Consider the following 25,831-nt stretch of genomic DNA (forward strand, 5'->3'; position numbering starts at 1 on the left):
AAAACGAAACAAGTTCAATAACCTATAATGTCTATATATCACTCGACTACTCTTCTCTTTGCCCTCCTGCGGTCAAAAGTTTTTATTTTAATTTAGCTCCCCAAACAAAATCTTGCATACATTTTGTGCATGAAAGTACATTTAAAAAAATGAATAATTTAGTAATAAAGACTGGCATGCTCGTTTTTTTCCGAAAGATATCGATGTTGAAAGGAAGAAAACGTATTTTTTCATTCACAACTTTGACATCTTAAACCTTTTTTACACCTTTTATTTTAAACTAAGTCGTTTCGGATATATGATGTCTACCCTCTTATATAGACGTAATAATGGAATAATTTATGAAATTTTTATATTTTTGATAATGTTTTTTGAGATGTGACCTGTACATCCTTAATTGCTCTCCTCTTGTCTTTCGCGAGCAACCGAGATAATTTAGAGTAGACCGAGGCGAGTCGGATCACAGGGTGAATTAAATCGATGTAAAGAGATATCAGTTTGTATTTGTCGTTAATTTTATTATTATTATTTTGTTTCAAACGAGCTGTTTTTGAAACAAAAGTAATAAAATTAACGACAAGTATCGACTAAGGAACTCCGTTCAATCAAAGAGAATATAAGAATTTCAACCTGTTATCAGAAACTGTACTCTCAGAAATAGTACATGATTTCTAACAGGTTGAAATTTTTGTTCTCTATTCCCTGTTCTCTATTCCTTTGATTGTGCGGAGCCTCTGTCTTAAAATTTACATTGACCCGATTCTCAATCTACCCTATTTCGTATTCCTTACAAACGAATCTTTTGCTCCAAATTTTTGTTTGCAACGAGGAAATATATGTATTTTGCTGAATTGGTACTCTTGCTAAGATGGCGCCCAGGGCGTATCGCTTTCTCCGCTTCTCCCATTATTCGTTACTAGCTCGATAAAGGTACTTTTCGGTTCGATTAGACGGGAAAATATACAACAACTTTCAATTGATGCTACAACAAAATCTGTCTATTTTTGATGATTTTGCTTATGGAAGAAACTTTTCATCAGTGAGTTAAAAACTATAACGTACTACAATTTAAGCCAATTTCATCGTGAGCCAAAAATCCATGATTTTTTGCGGAATCCTTTGTTTTAAATTTTTTTCCTCTCTGTTTCTGTTTCTCTATCTGTTAAGAGGGAGACACTCATCGCTTTTCTGATAACGAACAAGCGCGTGGTTATCATCGACATATCGATTACGCGATCAGCGATCGCGGAATGATTCGCGGAGGGACGGGCAGGTTTTGGCTAATTCAAAAAAAAAAAAAAAATAAGATTGTTATAAAAACGACGAGGAAAGAACGTTGGCGGCGCTGATGCGGCGCGATTGGCTGGCGCGGCTGCACCTAGCTGCACCCAGTTGCACCCGCCGACCGTGCAGTGCCGTGTAGGCCGCGGCGACCAATGGGAGACGAGCTGTCGCGCCGTCGCCGCTGGGCGTCCGGCCTATGGGGACGTAGCCGTGGCATACAGGACTTAAGAGCTCAAAAGATGTGCTAAAGTTTTTGTTAAAAGTGCATGAACGGCGTGGTGGAATTATCTGCCGTTTGCACGCGCGGGAAAACGCTGCGTGAGGAGCCGCGGCACGCACGAACGACGACGATCCCGCCGTGGGTTCCGGGCTGCGCATCCGTTATTCTGAAAAGTGCCGTGCACAACGCGCGTTGCCCCCTTCATCGATGACCGACTCCGAACGATGCGCGACGGGCGGTACACGAGTCGCCAAGTTTAAATAGGAGACTAACGATCCCTATCCACCGATCGCGACAGCATGGGTGCTTTCGCACGGAACCGCCTCCGTCGTTTACGCCCACGGTGAATTTCAAAGCGTGAAAAAAGTGATGTTGAAACGTGACTGCTGTATGCTACGGATACAACGGGTTCGGCGCGCCATTTAAAATTGTGCTACTATATCTCGGCGAGAATACGTCGAGCGTCTCCTCCGATGCATGAATTCGCTACGACGAACACGTCGTCTCGTCAAGCGTTTGCATTTTTTCGCGAACGAGAAATTTCGATTTTCCTCGCGAATTATGTAACTAGTAACGACACGATATGCCGATGATAAACGCTATGTCCGTTAGGTTCGTAAAGTTGCTTTAGTGTTGGGCCTTTAAACCAAAAAAAAAAAAAAAAAAAAAAAAATTTGGTACATTACCCATTTATCGAGGTTGAATGATGATGGAACATTAAGTTGTGATTTATTTCACGTTTTCACGAAACTTCGTTTCAAATCGATCAGATGAAATAATTTGTGTAAATGTGATGTAATTGTTTATACAAAGTATCGGATAATTTTAAACACATCTTCAAGCTTCATACTTTACACTTTTTGTTTTGATAGAAAAAAATTTATATTATTGAGTGTGAGATAATTCATCAATTGGTTTTTATTTATTTCTTTTTAAGTGTCATTCTGAATTAGATATATGAAACGTTTTTAATGTTAAGTGTTGAAGCGTGAAACAATGAAACAACACAACTTTGAACCGTCTGTTTGTTAACAGAATGGAAGAGGAAATAGTAGTAGACGATATAGATGAGAATAGTGCTACGGATACGCAGCAAGTGGATGATCCAACCACGTCTGTAATGCCACTGTTATACATCCAACAAAATAAAGTACGTTCTACCCAATTGTCAAATATAAATCAAACTATTGTTTCACCTAACACACAACTCGCTGCCATTATTAATCCAGTTAATAATCAGGTAATTATTGAAAGCATGGTGTATAATATGTGTAATGGTTGGTTCTTGGGTAACACTGGCTTTATACTTTATGATTTATGTGGCAAAGTTCTTATGTGAGAACTTCTGTAAAGATTAATTTTTGCAATCTTATATAAGTACTTATTATAATGGCTGAACATATAACACATAATATAGGTATACATACTCCAATTGTACTCATGATAACCTAAAATTAAGTATACATCTTTTATCTACATGTCGCACTTATATATCTTATATTTTATAATAAGCTGTAACTTAAATGTTATATTTTGTAATAAAATATAACGTATGAATATATAAGTACGATTATAAATGATAATAAAAGGAAACAAAATGTAGCAGTGCTAAATACAGTTCGCATTCAGTACACACGCATACACACATGTGTATACATACATACATATATATACATGTGTGTATGTATATAGATCTTATAGTTTTATAAGATACATAGGTGGTAGCAGTGAGTGATGCAGCTCCTTATAGTAAATATAGATTTGGTCAAGACACTGCATACAGTATGGCTCAAGTGTGAAGAGATGTGCATAAAATTAATTTTTTTGTTGAAAAAATGTTTTTTAATATTTATAACTGTTAAATTTAGTTGTACTTTATGATCAATGTTATTTTTTTATTTTACCATGCCAAGTTTATTGACAAATTAAAAATGAATATTGATTAGTTTAGTGTTATTTGTAATTAATATGAATATTATGTAAAAATTCTCATATTCGAATTACTTTGATGTTGAGTTTTAGAGAAAACTGACTTTTTTTTTAACTTTCACCAAGTTAATTTTAGACAGTAAGTCCATTTAGCTTTTATGATTAAATAAAATAAGATATTTTACTTTCGTTCTAGATTGTGACTGGACAAAATAAGGTATTTATACAAGGGCCAAGTCAGGTAGCTACATCTCAAAGTAAACAACACATCGTGATTCATCGTCCGATAAATACTGTGAGCACTGCGGCTACTTCACAAGCTCAGAAACACATTTTACTTAGAAAATCAACATCTACTGCTCAGATATTGCCCTTAAATACGACGCAAGGAAATCAAACCAATGCGCAAGTGGGAAAGCATACATTTGCATATTTGGGAACCCTCATTAAACCTAATAAATCACGAGAATCTGTTGTTATACCTGCAGGTAAGAATTTTTGGTATTTTATAAATTTTTTTAATATAACCGCTTTACGATTTGTCAATTTATATGTGATATACAAAAACTACTAAAAATTATCTAATTTAATATATCAAATGATATATATCTATGTATTTACTTACTTGGCATTCTAATAGGGACCTTAACACCGGCTCAAATAACGAAACCCAAATTAGTAATTACTCCAGTAATATCACAATTAGCTCCAACATCAACAAGTACCACAAGTGGCTCTCAGAGTCAGGCTCCTAAACATATGGCGAATTTAATATTACCAGTGAACATTTCCCAGCAAAGCGGCACCACAAAACCTAGCATGTTCAATTTAAAAATTAATAATGGTCAACTTAGTACGGAAAGCAAAGGTACCATAACAGGTATAGAAATATATTTCTATTTAGCGTAATTACTGATTTACGTGTATAGTATTTCGAAGCAAAATACTTAGTATCTTTATTGCTTTGCGCAATTTAGTGTTACGTGAATCAAAAACGACAAATTCAACGACACATCCTCCACCATTGCATCCAATAAAAATGAGTCTTTTAAGTGCAAACAAGAACAATTCTAATTCCATAGATAGTATAAAAATCACTGAAAACCCGGATTCTGCTGTTATCACGCCAATTCCAAAAAAGGAAGATAATCAACCAGAAAAACGGAAAAAGACAATTAGCAACATATTACGAAGTTCTACTGAGAAACGGATGAAAAAGCAACATATTCCAAAATCGCCGCAAGACAGTCTAGTTGATTCTAATTATGCATTGAGCAGTCCAGAGTCTGAACAAGACAAAGATAAAAAGACTCAAAATGACGATGACATTACATTGATTAAAGTTATTCCTAGTGAGGATAAAGTTTCGAAACTTAATACGAATATGGATGATGACATAAGAATAGAGATAATTAAAACTCCAATAAACTGTAATGCTGAAATAACGCTAGACAATAAGAGTGAAGCAAAGAGTAACAATTATGATGAAACAAAAGAACAATTGAATCAGAACAACATGCATTTTGATGCGTCTAAAATTTTGGATTGGAAAGATGGTGTTGGTACTTTGCCTGGAAGTAATTTACAGGTAAAAAAGTTATATATATGGTAATAAAAAATAAAGAGAGACTAAGTTTGTATATATCTAAAATTATGAACAATGGTAACAATTTTAGTTACAGTTTTACAAGTAACGGTTTTATAACATTATTAAAGTATTTATAGACATACATTTACATATACATATACATATATGTATATACATACATGTTATGTATATACATATATGTATATGTATATGTATGTATATGTATGAACAATCATGTACTTTTTTAAGTTCCGTATGAATGAGTTCGGCATTATGGAAGTAGTAGATGAAGATGAAATTAGTAAACAAAATAAGGATGGTATAGGTGATAAAGAGAATGTGTGTTTAACACAAAATTCCTCAAAAACTAGCTCAGGAATCGTTAATAATACTAATATAGAAAAAAAAGGTAAATTACAAATAGTATATCTCGATGAACATATTAGATGTAATGTTTATATATGACTATAATGAAATATATTTAATTTAGCTGATGAAAGGAAATCTAGATCCGTAAATGCAGATACTGTGTATCATTGCGAAGCTTGTGGATGTTATGGATTAGCTGCTGAATTTGAAAGTCCAATATCATGTAGTCCTTCCTGCACAGAAGTGATAGAGGCTAAAAAACAGCCTGCAAATCGAAAGGACAAGGATCCAAAGTGTGTATCATTTATGTATCTTAATATGTATATTTTAATGTATAAGGAATTAAGTAATCATATAAGGTTTACCTATATTAATATTTTTACAGAGAAGTACGCATAAAAAAGAAACGTAAAAAATTATTACAAGAGTCACAATTATTACAAGGGTCAAAGGAAATAGATGAAAAGTCTGATGAAAAGACACAAGATAAGACAAAGGAAGTGGATGAGGAAAAAGAGGTATTGGCAAGTATAGATGACGAGATCCAAACAGATTCATCAGAATCGAAGGTTAATTGAGTATAACAGTTAAATTATTAAATTTAATTAAATTAAATGCGTTAAAAATTAAAATACAATAATTTTTTAATTTTATTTTATGCGCAGTTTCCTTGGCAAAGAGGAAAATCAGGTTTTTCATGGCCAAAGTATCTTGACCATTGTAAAGCAAAAGCGGCACCTGTTAAATTATTCAAGGATCCTTTTCCCTATAGTAAAAATCATTTTAGAGCTGGAATGAAATTGGAAGGTATAGATCCGGAACACCCTTCTCGATATTGTGTTCTAACTATTGCCGAGGTTGTAGGTAAGTCAGCAGTTAAAGACAGCATATTATAGTATTATTATATGAAATTTATAAAATATGTGTATTTAGGTTATCGAATGCGTGTACATTTTGATGGTTATCCGGAAAATTATGATTTCTGGATAAATGCAGATAGTATGAATATATTTCCTGCTGGGTGGTCTGAGAAAAACGGCAAGAAATTAGATCCACCAAAGGGTTACACATCTGGAAACTTTAATTGGAATGCATATCTAAAAATCTGTAAAGCGCCTGTGGCAGCGAAAAATCTATTTCCAAATAAAGGTGCCTTGCAAACTGTCTTTCCCACGGGCTTTCGGGTGGGCATGAAGTTGGAGGCAGTGGATAGAAAACATTCTTCATTACTTTGTGTCGCTAGCATAGCAGGTTTAATGGATTCTCGAATATTAGTCCATTTTGATTCTTGGGACGACGTGTATGATTACTGGGCTGATACGAGTTCACCATATATTCACCCTGTTGGATGGTCTCATCATAATGGACGCGCCTTGACGCCACCAAATAGTACGAAATTTGGAATTAGTGTAATATAATTTATTTATTCTTTCATATGTAATTGTAATATCTCTGATTAGATTATAAGGATGCCAAGACTTTCACTTGGGACGCATATCTGAAAGAAACTAGCTCAGTGGCTGCTCCAGCTAGAGCATTCAAGCAACGCCCACCGTGTGCGTTCAGACGTGGTATGAAATTGGAAGCAGTGGATAAGCGAGTGCCACAATTAATCAGAGTGGCAACTGTAGAGGATGTGAAAGACCACCAGTTTGTATTGACTTCATTTTCTTTCTGTGTGTATTTTTATCTTTTTAGCGGGATAGTAATTATGTATTTTTTAAAATATAGATTGAAGATTAAGTTTGACGGCTGGCCCGATAGTCATGCCTATTGGGTTGACGATGATTCACCTGATATTCATCCTGTGGGCTGGTGTGTAAAAACTGGTCATCCATTGGAACCTCCACTTAGTAAGCTTTTATTTTACATTATACATTTTGTACATTACAACATATTTTAATTCATACGTACAATGTCATTGATTCATTTTCATCAATACATAGTAGATCAATTGATTGATCGACCGGAATGTGGTACATATGGCTGCCGAGGTATAGGACATATAAAAGGACCTAAATTTGCAACGCATAATTCAGCATCCGGTTGTCCGTATTCTCCTCAAAATTTAAATAAATCAGTCCAGTTGCCTGATAGATACAGTTTGGCGAAAAACAACGACTCTTATGAAGTCGATGATTGTGAAAAAGAGGAGACACAGGATAGTTCAAAACCAGAGAAAACTGACAAAAAAATAGAAAAGTCTCAAAAGTCCGATGGAATATTAATGATCGAGAAGGAGAAACAGAAAGATGGCGATTCGTCGGATAAAAATGATAAAAATGATAAATCTGGGAATACATTGGAAAATGATAAATCTGAAAATACATCAGAAAGTAATAAATCTGAAAATAGATCAGAAAATGATAAATCTGAAAATAGATCAGAAAATGATGAATCTGAAAATAGATCAGAAAATGATAAATCTGAAAATGGATCGGAAAATAAGAAATCTGAAAATAGATCAGAAAATGATGAATCTGAAAATAGATCAGAAAATGATAAATCTGAAAATAAACCACAAAATGATAAATCTGAAAATAAATCAGAAAATGATAAATCTGAAAATATATCAGAAAATGATAAATCTGAAAATAAACCAGAAAATGATAAATCTGATAATAGATCAGAAAATGATAAATCTGAAAATAAACCAGAAAATGATAAATCTGAAAATGGATCAGAAAATGATAAATCTGAGAATAGATCAGAAGATTCAGACAAGTATGTTGAATATAGTGAAATAACTCTCTCCCTCTCTCTCCTTCTCCGCTTTTCCCTCTCCCTCTCCTTCCCTCTCTCTCCCCCCATATATATATATATGGGGCTAAGTGGGCATTTGAATTTTGAGTGGCAAAAATATATCTTATGAGTTCCCAATTTATATTATAAATAGCATCTTGTGTGTTTTCTTTACCAACGAAGTTTGGTTAGTTTAGGTACCGCGTTGTTTAAGTAGTCAAACGTGTTTTCGATAGTCAAAAGTAATTTTCATTTTCCGAATCACATCATTTTTTGTGTATATGGATGAAATGAAGTTGTAAACACCAAAACTTTTTATTGCTATCTTGTAGTCTTATAATGACTCTATAAGATGCTAATAATCATTTGACTGAAATCGTTTACTTTGTTACTGAAAATTGCAATTGAAAAAAAGGTACCCACTTAGCTCCGGTTTTCTCTATACACGCACACACAGCATAGTTGTGACATAATTGTTACTTTTATTTATATCATTTTGTTTCAGATCCAACAAGTTAAAAAATCTACACAGCGACGGACAAACGGATGATGATGAAGTTTCAAGAAAGCGAAAAAAAAGGTTTATTACTCAAGACTTCTAAATGTTATATATTCATATAATATTAAAATTCAGTACACACTTTTAATACATATTAATATATTTTTAGACATCAAAATTCGGAGGAACCTTTGTTTTCCGTTTCCAATGTTACAAATGGTGATGTGCAAACTTGGAATGCTGCGATTGCTGTGAATACTGCGAATGCTGCGAATGCTGTGAATACTGTGAATGCTGTGAATGCTGTGAATACTACGAATGCTGTGAATACTGCGAATGCTGCAATTGTGAATGTTGCAAATGTTGTGAATACTGCGAATGCTGCATATGCTGCAGACATACCTGTTAAACAATTGCGTAAAGAATTATATCAATCTGTATATAATCCTGGATATGATCCTTTACCGAATGCACCGCATATATGGGCGAAACATAGCAATGCCTTAAACAGAGTAGTATCGAAACAAACCACGAATCCACGACGATGGTCTAATGAAGAAGTGATTAAATTTGTACAGAGCATGCCTAATTGTGCAGAAGCTGGGAATACTTTTAGACAGAACGTAAGTTTAAAAGAAAGTACAATAATATAAATAAGTTAATAAATAATATAAATTAGTTTAAATAATAATGGCATATTGTTATACTGTTTGTTGCAGAATATCGATGGTGAGTCATTTTTAATGTTGACTCAAGAGGATTTGGTATCGGTACTACGTTTGCGACTCGGCCCTGCCATTAAGTTGTACAATAGTATAGTTTTATTACGTCAAAAAGCATCTTGAATTAAATACGAGCGAAGCATATATCCTTGACTGGCGAGTGATGTGGCAGCTATTGTGACAGGATATATCGCCTATTATTTATTTAAAACATTAAGGAAGTGTAATGTATATTTTTTTGCCAATAAATTTCAGAATTGTCTCTTAAAGCGGGTGAGCAAGAAGGAAATGAATAACTCATGCGAGCGAGCACTCGCAAGTGCCTAGTTTTGGACAATTCTGAAATAATTATCTAAAATCTTCTATTTAAATCGACAATCGGTAGAGAAAGAATTATTACGAAATCGAAATTATATGATATGTTTTAATTTAATAATTCTCTGAATCAATTATAGCATTTCTTGCAATGCGACGAGACATTTAGAACTGTAGGGTATTGATTCAAGTACTTACGACCGATATGACGTAATTTTTCGTATATGATGTATATCGAATCGTGTACAAATGTAAATATTGTTTTAATTATTAGGTATTGTAATAAAAATGCTTATGCAATCTTTTCACTTAATTATGACGAGTTTCTGAATTCCAAAATCAACTCATTGCAAATTACAAAATACATTTCCCATAAAAATTTCTTTTACGTTATTAACGAAACAAGAATACCTAAAATATTTTGGTTTTTATTTTAAAATAAATTAACAATTTGTGGTACATTGATGATTTCGAGATATTGAGAATAACAATATTTTTATCTTCAATTTCATATAGGCCTCAATTTAACAAAATATTTATTTTACAACTGTTGGAAGTTTTCTCCGTTGAGAGAGAGAAAGACAGGACTATTCCTCTAGATCTGAAAGTATAATAAAATAGCAAGGCGTTTACTAATTGTATGAATCGCTGACTTTTGCTAAACCTGGCTAATTAATTTTATTCGAATCGATATTGTAAATTCGAATTTTCAACTCGTATTTTTCGCGATTGTTGATTTCGAAAACAGTTCTCGTATACAAAACATCAAAAGTATTTCTTACAAACAAATAAGAGATAAGAAAAAAGTTTATTTTAATCAGTAGCTGAAAGAACAAATCGCACTAGTAGAAAAAACCAGATGCAAGAGGCTGATTCCAATCAACGATTGTGAGCAGAAGCGATAAATGCTGCGGTATATTTAAAGAATTGGTCTCCTCATAAAACCGTAAGAGGAGCGACATCAGAAGAAGTTTGGACAGGTAAGAAGATCAATTTAAATCATCTCAAAGCCTTTGGTTGTATTGCCTATGTTCACATTTCGAAAAATCTCAGACAAAAATGGGATACTAAAGGTAAGCCGCTTATATTCGTTGATTATTGCGAAGAAACCAATGGTTATAGACTGTTTGATCCGAACGACAATGGAAATATTAGAGCATGAGATGTAGTGTTTTTAGAAAATAGATTTTCTGTTAATGAGACTGAAGCAGTGAAACATATTGATACAAGTCTCAAATCAAGTTATTTGACAAAAGAAGAGATAGAAAATACTTCAGAGGTTGAAGCTGTGGAATTAGATGAAATACGTGAATGTGAGGAAGAAATAGAAGATGAAGAAGTAGAAGAGGAAGAAGTAAAGCGAAAGAAGCAGCAGTAGAAACAGAAGAAGAAGTAGAATTAGAAACAGAGACACAAGAAAAGAGTAGTCAAGTGGATGAAGATGAAGAAGAAGAAGAAGAAGAAGAAGAGAGTAAGTATTCAAAAAGAAATAGAAAAGCAAAAGCTTTCTTTGATTACTTGCTTTATTATACTACGTGTGAACCGGACGATCCTAAAACTTTTGACCAAGCTATGAAGCGAGAAAACAGTATTCTGTAGACTCAGTGGAGAGAGGCCATGGAAGCGGAATTGCAATCTATGTCAAAGAATAAAATTTGGACTTTAATGGGTCTTCCAGTAAATAAAAAGATAGTGAAGAATAAATTTTCCGAACTAAAAGAAACTCAGTTGGAGATATTATTAAATATGAAGCGCGTCTAATAGCGAAAAATTTTACACAAGAGTACGGTGTAGATTATTTTTAAAAAAAAACCCTCTGTAATTAGACATTCTAGTATAAGGTTACTAATTGTTCTTTCTGCAGAGTTGTCTTTGACATGCAGCGTGGATATATTCTTCTTATTGTTGGTACATTTAATATTTGCGTACATATGTTTTTGTCCGCAAATATTAAATATTAACTTATATTTTAAAGAAGTTGAATATCCCGCCCATTATCAAACGGTGAGCTGAAAATGACGGCTTCTGGTGAATCCACTCCACTGATTGATCCGCTCCACTTGATTCTCTCTGGTCTTATGTCTTGTTTTAGCGCCATCGCAATTTTACCGACGATCAGTCATGTTATTACTCAAGTATTCTCGATTGAAAGTTTATCATCTGCTGTTTTGCAGTATCGACTTGCCACGAATCCACATTGCGAAAATTGCAAAATGGTAGAGAATTTTTCGTCTCGGTTTTTTTATTAGGAATAGCACTATATGATTAGTAGGCGTTATTTCAGTTACGCCCTGTATATGTATAAAATAATATAAATGTAATCCATTGTATATAATTATATAGTGTTAATTGTTGAACAAAAATTTTACTAATTAGGGATGCATCAGATATATCTTATTTTAATTAATTAGGGATACATCAGATATCTGAAAAAAAATTAGAATCTGGTGTTATTCGGTACTTTTTTTTACTATCAGATAGCTGAATATCATTAGAATCTGGCAATATTATATATACATATATAATATATATCTAGTTAAAATTGTATATTGAAAGTTTGCGTCATTGATGCAGAACTCTATTCTTTTCAGCTAAATTTTTTTGTACAGCTCATCTTCTTTTCTTTTTCACACGTTGGGGAGATATAAAGAAAAATTATTACCGCTTTTTGCCTTGCTTTCCCTTTTTTTTTTAATTTTGGGAAATTTGTACCAGATATTTGGAAAATAGACGGTATCCGGTCGGATAAGTATTGTTCTTCGACTATCGGATATTCGATACCCGGTATTCGGTAATTTTACGATCCGGTATATGCCTATAATCTTTCTATGATATTCTAAATAGTACATACAATAATTTTAGTATCTACCTACTATTTTTATGTCATTATGTCCGATACGTATTAGTTGCATAATATTATGGTTTGTAGTAAAGTTTCCTATTACATAATATATGTAAGAGAGAGAGAGAGAGAGAGAGAGAGAGAGAGAGAGAGAGAGAGAGAGAGAGGTAGAGCAAACTGTAAAAATATAAATATGTAAACATGTTCGCACTAAACATATTTTTTATAATCAAAAAAGATCGCTACATTTAATTATAAATAATGTGTTTTCCTGATTTTAATACATAAAATAGAAGTAATTAAAAAATTATCGATTTCCTTGTAGTAGGTATATATTTCTTGCACATTCTGCAATTTTTACACATTATGTAAAATATCCTTATTTTTTAATATTTTCTGAAACCAATAAATATCTATAATATACCGGAGGATTTTATAATAAAAAAATATAGCTTTATTATAATTGTTAAATTTGCAGTAACATAAGACAAACAGTATCCCACAAAATATAAATTAACGGTAACATATTTTCCATTCGATAATATAAATGTCACATAACACATGTATATAGTTAGTGTTAATTAAAACGTATGTGTTAAGTAAAATGTATAATATAAAGTGTTCTTGATTATATCGTTTCGGAATTTTGCCACGGATGTTTCTCAATAACATTATTTTTATATTTAAAAAAAAAGAATATTTTTAAAAATACACAATTTTTAAGATATAATTATTACACTATTATTTAAATATATAATTAGGTAATTATATAAATTCATGAAAGTTGTTTCTAGAGCAAATGCGCCACTTCGGTTAATAACGTGGAAAATGTTTCATATCTTTTTTTATGAGTAAATTTTCATTATGAAAAAAATTTTCATGAAAATTTTTTTCTATCTCTTACAGTTCTGACGATATTCGCTTTGAAAGAGAAAAACCGATTTTCTTCTAAAGGGTGTTTCACCCCCTAAAAGTGCGTATGGGCACGTATAAAAAAATACGTGTCGCTTATTTTTGTCTGGAGAATAACATATTAAAAGTTCATTAAAATCGGAAGGGGACAGTTGCATCCCTTTCCTTGTTAGTAAATAAGATTATCCTTTTGCTGATCATATCTTTTGTAATATAGTATTTTCAATGAAATGTGACTTAAAAGTTATTTTTGCAATAAAAATCTTAGTCAAGAAATAACAGAATAATGTTACATATTTATGTATATACACACACATTTCAATTGTCGTTTATTTAAGTATTATATTTAAATAATAATATAATAATATTTAAAATGTATATCTTAAAGGCACTCTTGTATATTAATCGTTTTAAATAATCTTTTTTTAAATACTAAAATAATATTTATATTATCTGTATTTAAAAAAAATTATTTAAAAAAATAATACACAAATTTCTTTAAATAAAATAATATACCTTTAAATAATATTACTTATATTATTTTTATATTTAAAAAAGTTTTTTAAAAATAATATTTTGAAATGTGTCTAAGATATCTATTTCAATCAGTACCTGCGTTTATCGATGCTTCGCTCGAAATATTTCGCATATCAAAAACACTTTTTCTGTGTATTTTCTCTCAGTCGCGCGTGACGTTTGAAAAAGCGGTGTACGTGTTTCTCAGATCTATCCCCACTCAAGGGCGACTGCACGCCTGTTGGCACCACTTCTCCCTCTCCCTCCGGCGGCCCGCGACGTGCCTGCTATGGCGATGTTTACAGCGTAGTCACGGCAACGGCTCATGTGATCAGTCGGTGGTCCGTCGCGCGCCGGGTAACAGTAGACGTTCTTCGCGGTGTGTATCGAATCGGATTGTGTTGCGTTTCGTGTCACGCCGCCGTCGGTCGTTTCGAAGGACTACCGTTCTCTCTCGGAACGTTAACAGCACGACGATCGGACAATTCGACGGAATCAGTGGCGCGAATATCCGGAAAAGTGACGCGATCGGACGTGCAATTGATAAACGGTACGCGAACGATGCTCGGATACTGTATCGTGTTTCTCTCCATTAACGCAGCACTCTGTATGGATTAGAAATTGCAGAACTGACACCGCGACGACGCGCTTACGATAACTTCGACATGAAGCGTGTCGCGATAATCGAAGCACCGGCGAGATGCGGATCCCTCGTCGCGTGTCGTTTCGATCGTTCGATCGTTCGTGCGGATAAGTGAAACGGAATAGAACGCGATCGGCGCGAGCGTGCTTCGAATCGATCAAAATCCGGCAAAATAATGTGCCGCGTGAACGCATCAGTGACCATTCGCGAGTATGATTGACGGACGATCGAGGAGTTCTGGAATTTGAGTGTCGTAAGAGAGAGAAAAGGAAAAAAGGGGCGCTTTGCGTAGCGACGTAAAGTTTGCGGGGAAAGCGAAGGGGCGCCTTGGGTGAACGACGTGAAGTTCGCGGGGGAAGTTCGAGCAGTAAATCACGTGACCGCGTGTTCGTTGCCGCGGCGGGAAAAGCGGAGAAAGTTCGCGGCGTGTTATGGTCCGCGTGTTTTCCTTCGCGGGACGAAATGAGGACATCGGCGACGCAGCAGCGTGGTCGTCGATGAACCCTAAGGACAAATGTACGGATCCCGCGGTGGTGGAACAAGGCTCGTGGCTCTGTAAGCCCGCTAGCAGCCCCCAAGCTTGTACGCCGCTCGCCGTCGGCGCGGGTATGATGCCACGAGGTCTGCCGACGAGACGTGGCCTGCAGGCGTTAGCGCTCGTCATCGCTACCGCCTACGCCACGATTCTCCTTTACCAGGCTATCGCACCGCGTCAGGTAATTAGAACGATCATTATCGTCGTTATCCCTATTGCTGACGACGCCAGTTCTGCGATGCCCGTACTCCGATTCCGCAAAGCTCGTGTCGTATTACGAATTGGAGACTGAGAGGATTGCGAATTAGAAGATTTTCAAGATTTTTCCAGGATTTCCATATTGTTTCCTCAACCTATATGGTAAAAAAAACAAGCTGTGCCACGACAATGATACCAAACTGTCGCTTCGAGATTGAGGATCGCGAATTAGAGATTAGAATTCGATCAGTCAGACAATTTTAATTTTAATCCGTTTTGTCCTGATTAACTGAATTCTAATGTTCAATTCGCAATCCTCAATCTCCAATACGTAGGGCGACACGGGCTGAAGGGCTGTCGCACACATTTTCCGTAGCGACAGTTTGGTATCGTTGTCGTTGCACAGCTTGTTTTTTTTACCATACAGGTTGAGGAAACAATATGGAAATCCTGAAAAATCTTGAAAATGTAAGTTTTACAGAAAAACTTTAAAAACCGTTTCGGATAAAAACTGTAGGGTTTAAAAATCTTTTTTATTGATCTTATCATTTGACCTTGGATAGCGTTAAACTGATAAGATCATTAAATAGATCTTTTTAAATCTTGCAATTTAATTAAATCCTTTTATCATAAGCACTTTTCTGTAAAACTTATATTTTTTGAGATTTTTCGGGATTTCCATAATTTTTTTCTTATTCTGTATGTGAAGAATAACTGTCCTTATCACTGTCTTTGCTTCGGTGTTCTTAATGTGCCTTTGTATTTAAATGAGTCATAAAAGAAAACTAGCATAAATAAATAAGAAAAAGTATTTTTTTTTTATTAAGTCAAATTATTAATGTACACGATATCGAAGATAATACTCTATTTTTTATTATTAAAGTATAGCAAACATTTTTCGAAAGATATGAGGAATTTATGTGAATTTAGTAATACCGCAAGATTTTGTAAGCTTGTTCCTATAGTGCTTTGTATTGTGTTATGAGTGTACATTGAAATTGTAAGTATAATTGAAATAATGATTTATGCAATATTAACTTAAATAATTAGCTTACATCTATCATCTGTTTTAGTAATTATATGTCAAAATGAGTCAAATGCGGATAGGCACATAAATTGGGGACATATTAATAGAGCTATCTTGGAAGACATACTATACTAATAGAGACAAAAATATTTCATTTTTTCAAAAGCATGAAACATTAACTCTTAAGTACTGAAGTTATAAATTATGAAATTTTTACTTGGTTGGTCCGTGAGATATCGATTTAAAAAAAGTGAAATAAAAACACAGAAGTTTTGTAAATCTATGTTTTATTGATTACATCGTTATAAATGAGTCTTTATGAAAGTATTTTAACAAAAATATTTTTTATTTGGCTTTAAGGAACTTTTTTTTCCACTTTTAGTAAACTTGTAGTAAACAATGACAGTACCTTTTATGTACTCACTATAAACAAAAATCTAAATGATAAAACATTTTAAAATCTTTTTAAAACTTTTTTTTTTCAAAAACAGATGAAAACTATTAAACAAAAAAAATAAACATAAGTCTACCTCTCAAAATAAAAAAATTGACAATGCTTATCAATAGACTATTTAAGTACTGAGGTGGGACCACGTAAAAGAAAAGAAAGCCCTGCACTCACCGTAATCTGCGCAAGTATCGTACTTTTACTACCGTGGCTCACGCGTCACTGTCTGGACGAAAGTTACACGACAAATGAAGCATTTGAAAGCGAAAATGAGACAGACAGTTTTGTTTTTTTTTCACGTGGTCCCACAGACTAACTTCAGTACTTAAGAGTTAACATATTTTTAGATTTAAAAAAATATAAGAAAAAGAGAGAGAAATAATTGAAAAAATAGATATTGATTTCAAGCAGATGAAATTAAAGCTACAATATTTAATAATTAATTCAGTAATGTGAGCATGTTGGTTTAAAAGCATATTATATCATAGTAGGAATAATTATTTTATAATATCTGCACAACGATAATATAACAATGTCGACGCTGTCGTTGCAGAATTAGAATGCTGGGCTGCATTCAAAAATTTTACTCGAATATATTTAGGTTATTATTTTAGTCTTGTTTAACATTCGGTAAGCATCAAGGATAAAATGATACCTATGTGCATCCGGTGAAGTTTCTGAACACGGTCCTGTGTTTGTCTACCAGCGAAGTTGAGCGAGATCGTTTGAATTCGACTAACAACAGTAATACACGTTAGTGTATGTGGCATTCAAAACATTCCTATTATATTGCTGTGCAGTGTTGTACTTATTATTGTATACCTATTGTCTAACTCTTTTCAGATTGTATTTCGAAATTAAGTAGTTAAAAAAGTATGAAACTTAATCTGAATAATTCTAACACACATTGAAAAGCTCGTATAAAAAAATGGCACCCTCTTTTTCTAATATAATATATAATTTGAAAGAATAAGTTCTTTTTAACTGAACTTCTTGTATTGTTCATCTCTTCTTTTTTTTCCAATGTACAGAGAGAAAGAGAAAAGTCAAGGGAAAAGCTGAACTTGCGAGAAGTTTAACCGAAAAGAACAAACTTAATATGGTTAAGATCACAAAAAAATTATCAAATATTGCTAAATATGAGTTATGCTTTTTCCACATTGAAAAACAAGTTTATTTGTCGCTAGTATCCCGATTCTGTAATGGGCTTTCTATGATAAACCACCATAGAAAGCCCATGGGTTAGTCATCACTCATATCATACAGTAGCAGTAAATTAGAATTATAAGTCATCAATCTTATGAAACTTATATTCAGAATAAATCAGATCGTTATGTCACAATATTTCAGCCAGTTAGAAGAGTGTTAGTTCTCAGAGCAAATAGCAATACACTATATAATTTGTCAGTCATAACGTAATCTAAGTTATTGTAAAAAAATGTAAAAATGTAAAGTATAATAAATTATAAAAAATGGGATTTGGCCATCTTCACGGAATCATTGATTACTGATTTATTGTTGCCTTATTTCATACTACTAACTCGCTTACAACTCGCTTCCGACTTTTGATCTTTTATTAACAGCTTATTATTGTAAAAAGCTCATAACTTTTAACGATTCGGTATCATTACATTGTCGTTGCGTAGTTTTTTTTATCATATAGTCAAGAATCGGGGTACGAAAAATAAATTTGTTTCTGCGTGAATGTGGAAAGAACGTAGCTTGTATTTAGTGCATTCCGTGATTAATCCTACAATATATGTTATAATGGTTTTTATTATATTAATCACATTTGGTCTGTTCTTTTCAGCTAAACTTCTTACACGATTTATCTCTTTCCTCTTTTTCTCTCCATGGAAAAAAGAAAAGATAAACGGTGCAAAAAGTTCAACTAAAAAGAACACAGGCTTATTCTTTTGAGTTATAGGTATTAAAAAAGAGAAGATGCAGTTTTATGATAAGATCAGAGTGTATTAGAATTATTCAGATAAAGTTGAACTTATTTTTTTTAATTATTTATTTACTTAATTTCGATAACCTGGAAAATTGATTACTTGAATGTTTATAGGTACATTTCCAGCATTTTATATGTCAATAATACGATTTATGATTGTTATTTCATAGATACATATAGCATAACATAGTATAGTATACAAAAATATATTCAAACACAGATATTTTTTGAATAATTAGTATGTGCATTTTTTAAAAAAGGAGTATAAACAAGTAATAAAATCACATTCTTCAATTAATATTAAATAGACTTCTCTCTCTCACTTTTGCAAGAGTTTGGAATTAAAATTAAAAGAAGTGAAAATATTTAATGTCAGTAGTAGACACATTTTATAGAAAAATGATTTTTTTGGTACGTTTAGTAGAAAAAAATTGATTCCAAATTAGCCACAAATTAATGTTGTTGTGCGAAACATAGTTATTTTTATAATTATTGTATATTACATATCTTTCAATTGCTCCGGTAACATGAAAAGAGATATTGTGTTCATGATATCGTCTACGAAAATAATTGCTTATCAAAAAAAATATTTTTCAATACTTTCTCAACGCTTTTAGCGAGGAAAGCTCACTGCAAGAATTTTAAGAGAAATTTTCTCCTTTTTTCTTAATAATATGATAATTGTATGTCGCAGTGGGTCGACGAGATGAACGTGGCGGAAGTGAATAGCCGAAATGTGATAGTGGAGGTGCCGGCGTCGAGAAAGTTAATCAGTGAGGATCTGCCAGTGACGTTGCCGGTGGCAACGGCAACTATGGTACCGTTCACGACGAACCTCAACGACGTGTTTATCAGCGTGAAGACCACCAAGCACTATCATCACTCGCGTTTGCCGGCCATCATCGATACGTGGTTCCAGTTCGCCAGAAATCAGGTGAGCCTCTTTTATTCCGTGCAGATCGCCGTGAAATGCCAATATTCCGGATTCATTAGCGTCGCTCGATCACCTCGTTTCTTATGTACTTCGACCTTGCGATAACCTCGTTACGAATATAGCACGATCACCTAAAAACACTGAAGCTTCCTGAGAATATTGTATGAATTGGGATATTTTCTGATATGTGATCACGTATTCCTTATTTTATTCCATTCGTAACAATATATTATATTAACTTCGTTTTTACTTTGTATAAATTCTATTATATTTTCTTTATAAGCAGTTATATATATTTTGATATTTTTGATAAAATTATGTGTATTAGAATTATTCAGATAAAGTGTAACTTTTTTTATTATTTACTTAATTTTAATAACCTGGAAAATTGATGACGTGAATATTTGCCGGAGTATTTCTAGCATTTCAAGCATCGACAATGATTTATGATTTTTATTTCATAGATACATTATAGTATAACATAGAAAGTATACGAAAATATTCAAGTACGGATAGTTTTTGAATAAGTTTAGCAAAATCGCGAACTTCGAGCTATTGGAGTTTATTAATTAATAATATGTAATTAAATGCCACTTTTATTGTTCGTTGAAACATATTTGGTTATTATTAAATATAATGATTTAAAGAGCTTCTTAAAATTGCTTCAAGGATCAACATCAAAACAGGTTGCTCTGTCGATTCTTATAGCGTTTTCGAGTGCAGTGAGTTTAAATCCGACCCAATTCGGTTAACTCATGTTTGACCCGAAAGTATCATAATCTCGTCCAATCAGAAATCAAAGTAAAACATGTGACGTTATCGATTCGACCCGGGTTGAGTTAAAATCCACTGCACTCGAAAACGCTATTATTATACAAATACTAGAAAACATACTTGAGATTCTCTCTTTTCAATATATATTATAAATAAATATGTAAAAATTAGAATATACATATAATTCCATGTGTATATATACACGTACATGTAATCATTTAATTTAAATCTGAATACGAACATGTGACATACACAACACACACACTGCGTAATTTATATTTTTTAAATATTTATATTTTTGTAGGGTAGATTCTGTCAGGGCTATCGGGGCTATTCTGTCAGTTTCAACTTAATTTACAACAGTAAATAATATTTTTTTTGCAGTGACGTGCTTGTAATTATATTATACACAATCACGATTATTTCTTGAGGGCACAAGCACAACGTTTAAATAATTCAACATGTTCTGTTCAGAAACATAAACATTATCGCGAGAAATGGATGAAAAAGCCCCGCTTTATTCTATTCATATTTACAATTTAATGTTAGTGAAGATAATATAATATCGATTTTATTTGGTATAACGATTTCAATGTTTAATTAGGATAGTTTTTACATGGGTATAATATTTTTTATCATAAGAATAATATATCATGGAATTTAAAAAAATGCTTTTGTGGAGTTTGTTTGTCATTATTTGATTTGTTCGTTATTAATCATGAAGAAATCAGAGAACTATTATTCGTAAAAATTATTTTCGAGGAGTATTGTTTGTTAGTTGATTCGCCATTATTCGTGAAGAGACCAGAGAATTTGGATAAGAATTAATTGTGTTAAAGTGTGATAAATGTACGCATAGTCTTATCGCGACGTCTCTATCATCGCAAGATTCATCTACATGTCTTCTTGTGGAGCGGAATAGACCACACTTTGTATACGACTCGTTGGGCTTTATCCAAGGGTATCGAAGCGTATTCGCGCGTATTTACCGTAGACCGTGTCGCCGATGATCAGCGTGAATTCACAATTTCTCGCGCCGTGGGAATGAGATTCGTTTCACTCTTCCTTCCCTACAATTTCTCATTTGCCTTTTCATAAATATCGCTGATACCATCCGTGCCCTGCGAAAACAAAGGGCGATATTCCCGAATACTATTTACGTGATATTGCTGCAGAATTAAATTAATTAAATATTTTAAAATCGTAATATGGGTAAATTTTTTGAGAAATCTTTTTTTCAATGCGTATAATTATGCTATTTTCACTAGTAATTAAATAACGCATCGTATTAAGATTTAAATTAAATTATTGTGTATATCACAGAGGAAAAGGTTTCTTTGGATTTAGTATTCCTATTTATTTGACTAAAATTTGTTTTATTGAAACGAGATATACTTGTATGAAATATTATTTGTTTGAATAAAAATTTTGTTGTTTCATTCAAGAAACCTCTATTGTTTGACAGAAATTATTATTTGAAGTAATATCTTTCCATCAAATAATATATTATTTAGTTACAATGAATACGAACAATGAAACAAATTATTTGTTTGAAAATGGCAAAATATGTTGATAGAGGTTATGGCAGAGATTATGATAGAGGTCCATGCAAATAATTGCCTTCTTAGAACAATCATTATATTTTTTGATCGACATTACGAAAATAATGACTTATACGTCTAACAATAGGATTAAACGAACAACACTATATGCTGTATCAATTATGTTTGTGCAGTATAATTTGATCACGCGAATGCCGAAGATAGACACTATCTGTTCAAACAAATAATGTATTTAAGATAAAGATATACATTGTTTCATATTCAAACAGTCGCACTTATTGATTACGTTGATTTGTTTGGACCATTCCAAATAACAAATTTATTTGGATACAATAAAATTTATTAAATTCAAAGAAATCTTTTTCTCTGTGTATGTACACATAACTATACATTTTTATTTTTACATACTATTTTATATAAAAAAAAAAATCAAATATTTTCTATCATTTTTAAGAATCGACTGGGCAATGAACAAGCATTTTTTGGTAATTAATACTAATGAAGAAACCTTGAGAGAAATTCTCATACGCTGGTATTATTCTTGCGTCGGATAAAGAAAGAAAATACTCTTGCATCTCTCAGCGGCTTCCGCGTCCTTCTGCTTTGCCAGGTTAATATACCGTTTCTTCAGGTAATTACTACCTGGATTTTGCACGAGTTCTCGCGTTTCCTGTAATTTCGGTTGATTTCCTCTTGATTTCCTCGCTGTTCAAGGAACGGAACTTTAGCAAATTCAGTCATGGATACATTATCATGTTGTTTATTGATATCTTGATTTGATTTCTCACTTAAAAATTTTTTGTTTCATATCGATACTTTTATTTATTTAATTTCTGACTTTGGCAATTAGATATTTATAAGTATTCCTTATCCATATTTATGACTAGAAAATTATCTAAATTACTTAAATATGATTGGAAATTTACAACCATATTAGGTAATTTTCCAGTCATGAACATGTAATTTCCATGTAAAATTACATGCATTTTTTTCAGTGTAATTGTTGTTGTCTTTTTTATATTATAATTTTCAAAGTTTCTCTCTCTCTCTCTCTCTGTTTTATTAATTTGATTTGATTAATTTATAATTAATAACAAATGAAACAGTAATAATTAGTAACACAATAACAAAAAGATTTTTGTACTAAATATTTTTACACTCAAAGTGACAGAGTTTCAATCTGCAAAGATTAAAACACGTTAATATAAAATAAATAAATACCATTTAAAATATTCACTACTTATTCATTTTTATATATTTCCCAAATCTATTTATTATCGTATTTATTAAACGTTTCGATCTATCACGAGGTTATTAATGTTAATTATAGTGAAATTTGAATCTATGTGAAAATATAACTGAACAATTATAAAGATCATCTGAGTTGTGTGTCCGCAATGAAAACATTTGTAATTCTCATGACACGTCACGGTGTCTTAATTTGCTTCGTATCCTGATTATTCTTTGCTCCCGTCGATCTCACGCTTTTTCCACGCGTACACTCGCGTTGCCTGTGACTCGCGTCGGCACGCATTTTCCGCGACGCGAGCGAGAAAAAGTACGATGAGAATAATAAAAGTCTGTGTCCGGCTGCACACGGTTTGTGGTTCGTGGGAAGATCTCACGATTTACCTCCGACCCTGACGACCTCCGCGTTAGCCGACTTAGTCCACCCACGAGCACTCTCAACGAACTCACCTTTTTCGTGGTTTCTTTCTCGATAATTAAACGATGCGCCACGATCCTGTAATCGGCTGAAATGATCGTTCTTTTATTTGCGTGTGAGATCGAGGATGTTATTGATTCTCACGCATTGTTGCAGAAATTCAATGCATTCAATACATAATATCGTATAAAAACGAGATAATTGCATAATAAAAGGACATTTTTATGATGTAAAGAAGAGTATCGGGTTTAGCAGTTTGTTTTATATATTCATAGCTTAATCTCATAATTAATAAAATGTTACATTTGTAAAAGAGAAAACATAAAAATATGAAGAATTTTATCGAATAAAAAAAATAACATATAAATCAATAATTTTCAGCGGCTAGAAAACTTATTTTCTTTCCTGACGGGATTAGAAATTCACGATCCAATTTACGGCAGGGGGTTTATCGCGGTGAAGGTAATAGACTCTGGTAGAAACCTAGCCATCTGCCTAAGGTTCAAAATTATTTGCGAAGCAATAAGTCTTGAAAATGTAGATCGATTTATTAAGACATTCGTAGAATTTATTTAATAGCATATAGTGCTGTTCTCGTTTAATCCTGTTGTTAGACGTATAAGCCATTGTTTTCGTAATTTCGGCCAAAAAATATAATGGTTCTAAGAAGGCAATTATTTGCATGGACCTCTATCATAATATCTACCATAATCTCTATCAACATATTTTGCCATTTTCAAACAAATAATTTGTATTCATTGTAACTAAATAATATATTATTTGATTGAAAGATATTACTTCAAATAATAATGTTATTTCTGCCAAACAAATAGAGGTTTCTCAAATTAAACAAAATTTTTATTCAAACAAATAATATTTCGTAGAAGCATATGTCATTTCAATAAAACAAATTTTAGTCAAATAAGGAATACTAAATCCAAAGAAACCTTTTTCTCTGTGTACATATATATTAAGATTCTTTTCTGAAGCCTTAAAATAAGTCTGTATGGGTCTAAAAAAAGAGAAACAAGGCTAGAGTATTGTGCGTAGCAGTTAAGGTGTTAAGTTTCTCTCTTAAATTGGACAGAGGTGAGCAATAGGTCGCAATGTTTTGATTATTAATACATCGTATATCACGGATAATGCGTTTTAATAATGCGCTCCACTGAGGAGGAACATTGATTGCGCATTTATGTTGACGCAATCCCTATGTTCGCCTTTTTTCTCTTGGCCACTGCCTTACGATGCCGTTAATGACCTTTAATGATCACATTTGTACACCTTACTATCTATTTCTTTTTTCGTTCTTATGTGGTATCGTTCAATAATTTACACGACATATAATAAGATCAAGTAGTTAATAATTCGTTTAAGTTGTTTTCCAGACATCTGTCGCGAAAATAATCGCGATTTATATTTTGTTATTATTATAAAATCTCGATTATGTGAATGGCAGTAAAGATAGTGTACCAACGCATAATGCACATCTGTGGATATCTTTTATATTGTCTCAATATCTCAAAATTTTTATAGTTTTAATTCTAATAATAATCAAAGGGAGATCAAACAAGGATAATAATAGTACAACGCGAGTACAGTGTAATCTAATAAAAATTTATTCGATTTTTTGAGTCAATATATCCTTGGGTAAAATATCCAATGCGGTTATTGTTATGATTTTCTAATATCTATTATTAAATATTTTAACAACACTTAAATCTATAGTGTCTAAATTTAATTATTGTTTTAGTATAAAATAACGATATATTGAGTAGGAGCAGTGGTGACTTAAATTAGATTAAATTTGACACTCTATAGATTTAACAGTAAACGAAATGTCAAATTAGAATTCTGTTAAGGTCCAATAAAAATAAAAAGTATATTATAGTAAAAAATGAATAAATTTTCGTTACTTAATTGCAATCCAAAAGAGAGATTCGTAAAAAGCACTTCTTTCAATCAAATTTCGGTAATTCTATGCTTAGTGAAGATACTTTTTTAAAACTTTTTTTACAAACTTTGTATCAAACCCTTATTGGGACCCAAAATTCGAGGAAATCTTTTCTTGCGGCATTCTCTAAATTTGATAGTCATGCCGTTCGATTATCGTGTTATTAAGTGGAGGTGTGGACATACGTGGTTAGGTACAAAT

At 32.6% G+C, this 25,831-nt stretch overlaps 2 protein-coding genes across 2 annotated transcripts in view; both read left to right on the forward strand.

Annotated features, from left to right (window-relative positions):
* The first annotated feature begins 1,440 nt into the window (after positions 1 to 1,440).
* l(3)mbt (lethal (3) malignant brain tumor) lies at positions 1,441 to 9,891 on the forward strand. Its single transcript, XM_018462226.1, has 16 exons — positions 1,441 to 1,847; positions 2,540 to 2,744; positions 3,630 to 3,921; positions 4,074 to 4,313; positions 4,411 to 5,021; positions 5,271 to 5,430; positions 5,512 to 5,683; positions 5,776 to 5,959; positions 6,056 to 6,254; positions 6,324 to 6,779; positions 6,851 to 7,040; positions 7,122 to 7,243; positions 7,337 to 8,114; positions 8,638 to 8,712; positions 8,801 to 9,254; positions 9,351 to 9,891. The coding sequence occupies exons 1-16, from the start codon at positions 1,804 to 1,806 to the stop codon at positions 9,474 to 9,476; spliced, it is 4,308 nt and encodes a 1,435-aa protein (XP_018317728.1). The 5' UTR covers positions 1,441 to 1,803; the 3' UTR covers positions 9,477 to 9,891.
* Positions 9,892 to 14,286: 4,395 nt separating this feature from the next.
* Positions 14,287 to 25,831, forward strand: part of fng (Fringe glycosyltransferase) — a 104,141-nt gene continuing 92,596 nt past the window's right edge. Inside the window, exons 1-2 of the mRNA XM_018461937.1 lie at positions 14,287 to 15,297; positions 19,438 to 19,677. Coding sequence (XP_018317439.1) covers positions 15,013 to 15,297; positions 19,438 to 19,677 — 525 coding nt within the window. The 5' untranslated portion in view covers positions 14,287 to 15,012. The remainder of the gene's footprint in view (positions 15,298 to 19,437; positions 19,678 to 25,831) is intronic.

This window comes from Mycetomoellerius zeteki, unplaced genomic scaffold, assembly GCF_001594055.1.
Source record: "Mycetomoellerius zeteki isolate Tzet28-1 unplaced genomic scaffold, Tzet1.0 scaffold135, whole genome shotgun sequence".
In the NCBI taxonomy this organism is placed as follows: Eukaryota; Metazoa; Arthropoda; class Insecta; order Hymenoptera; family Formicidae; genus Mycetomoellerius; species Mycetomoellerius zeteki.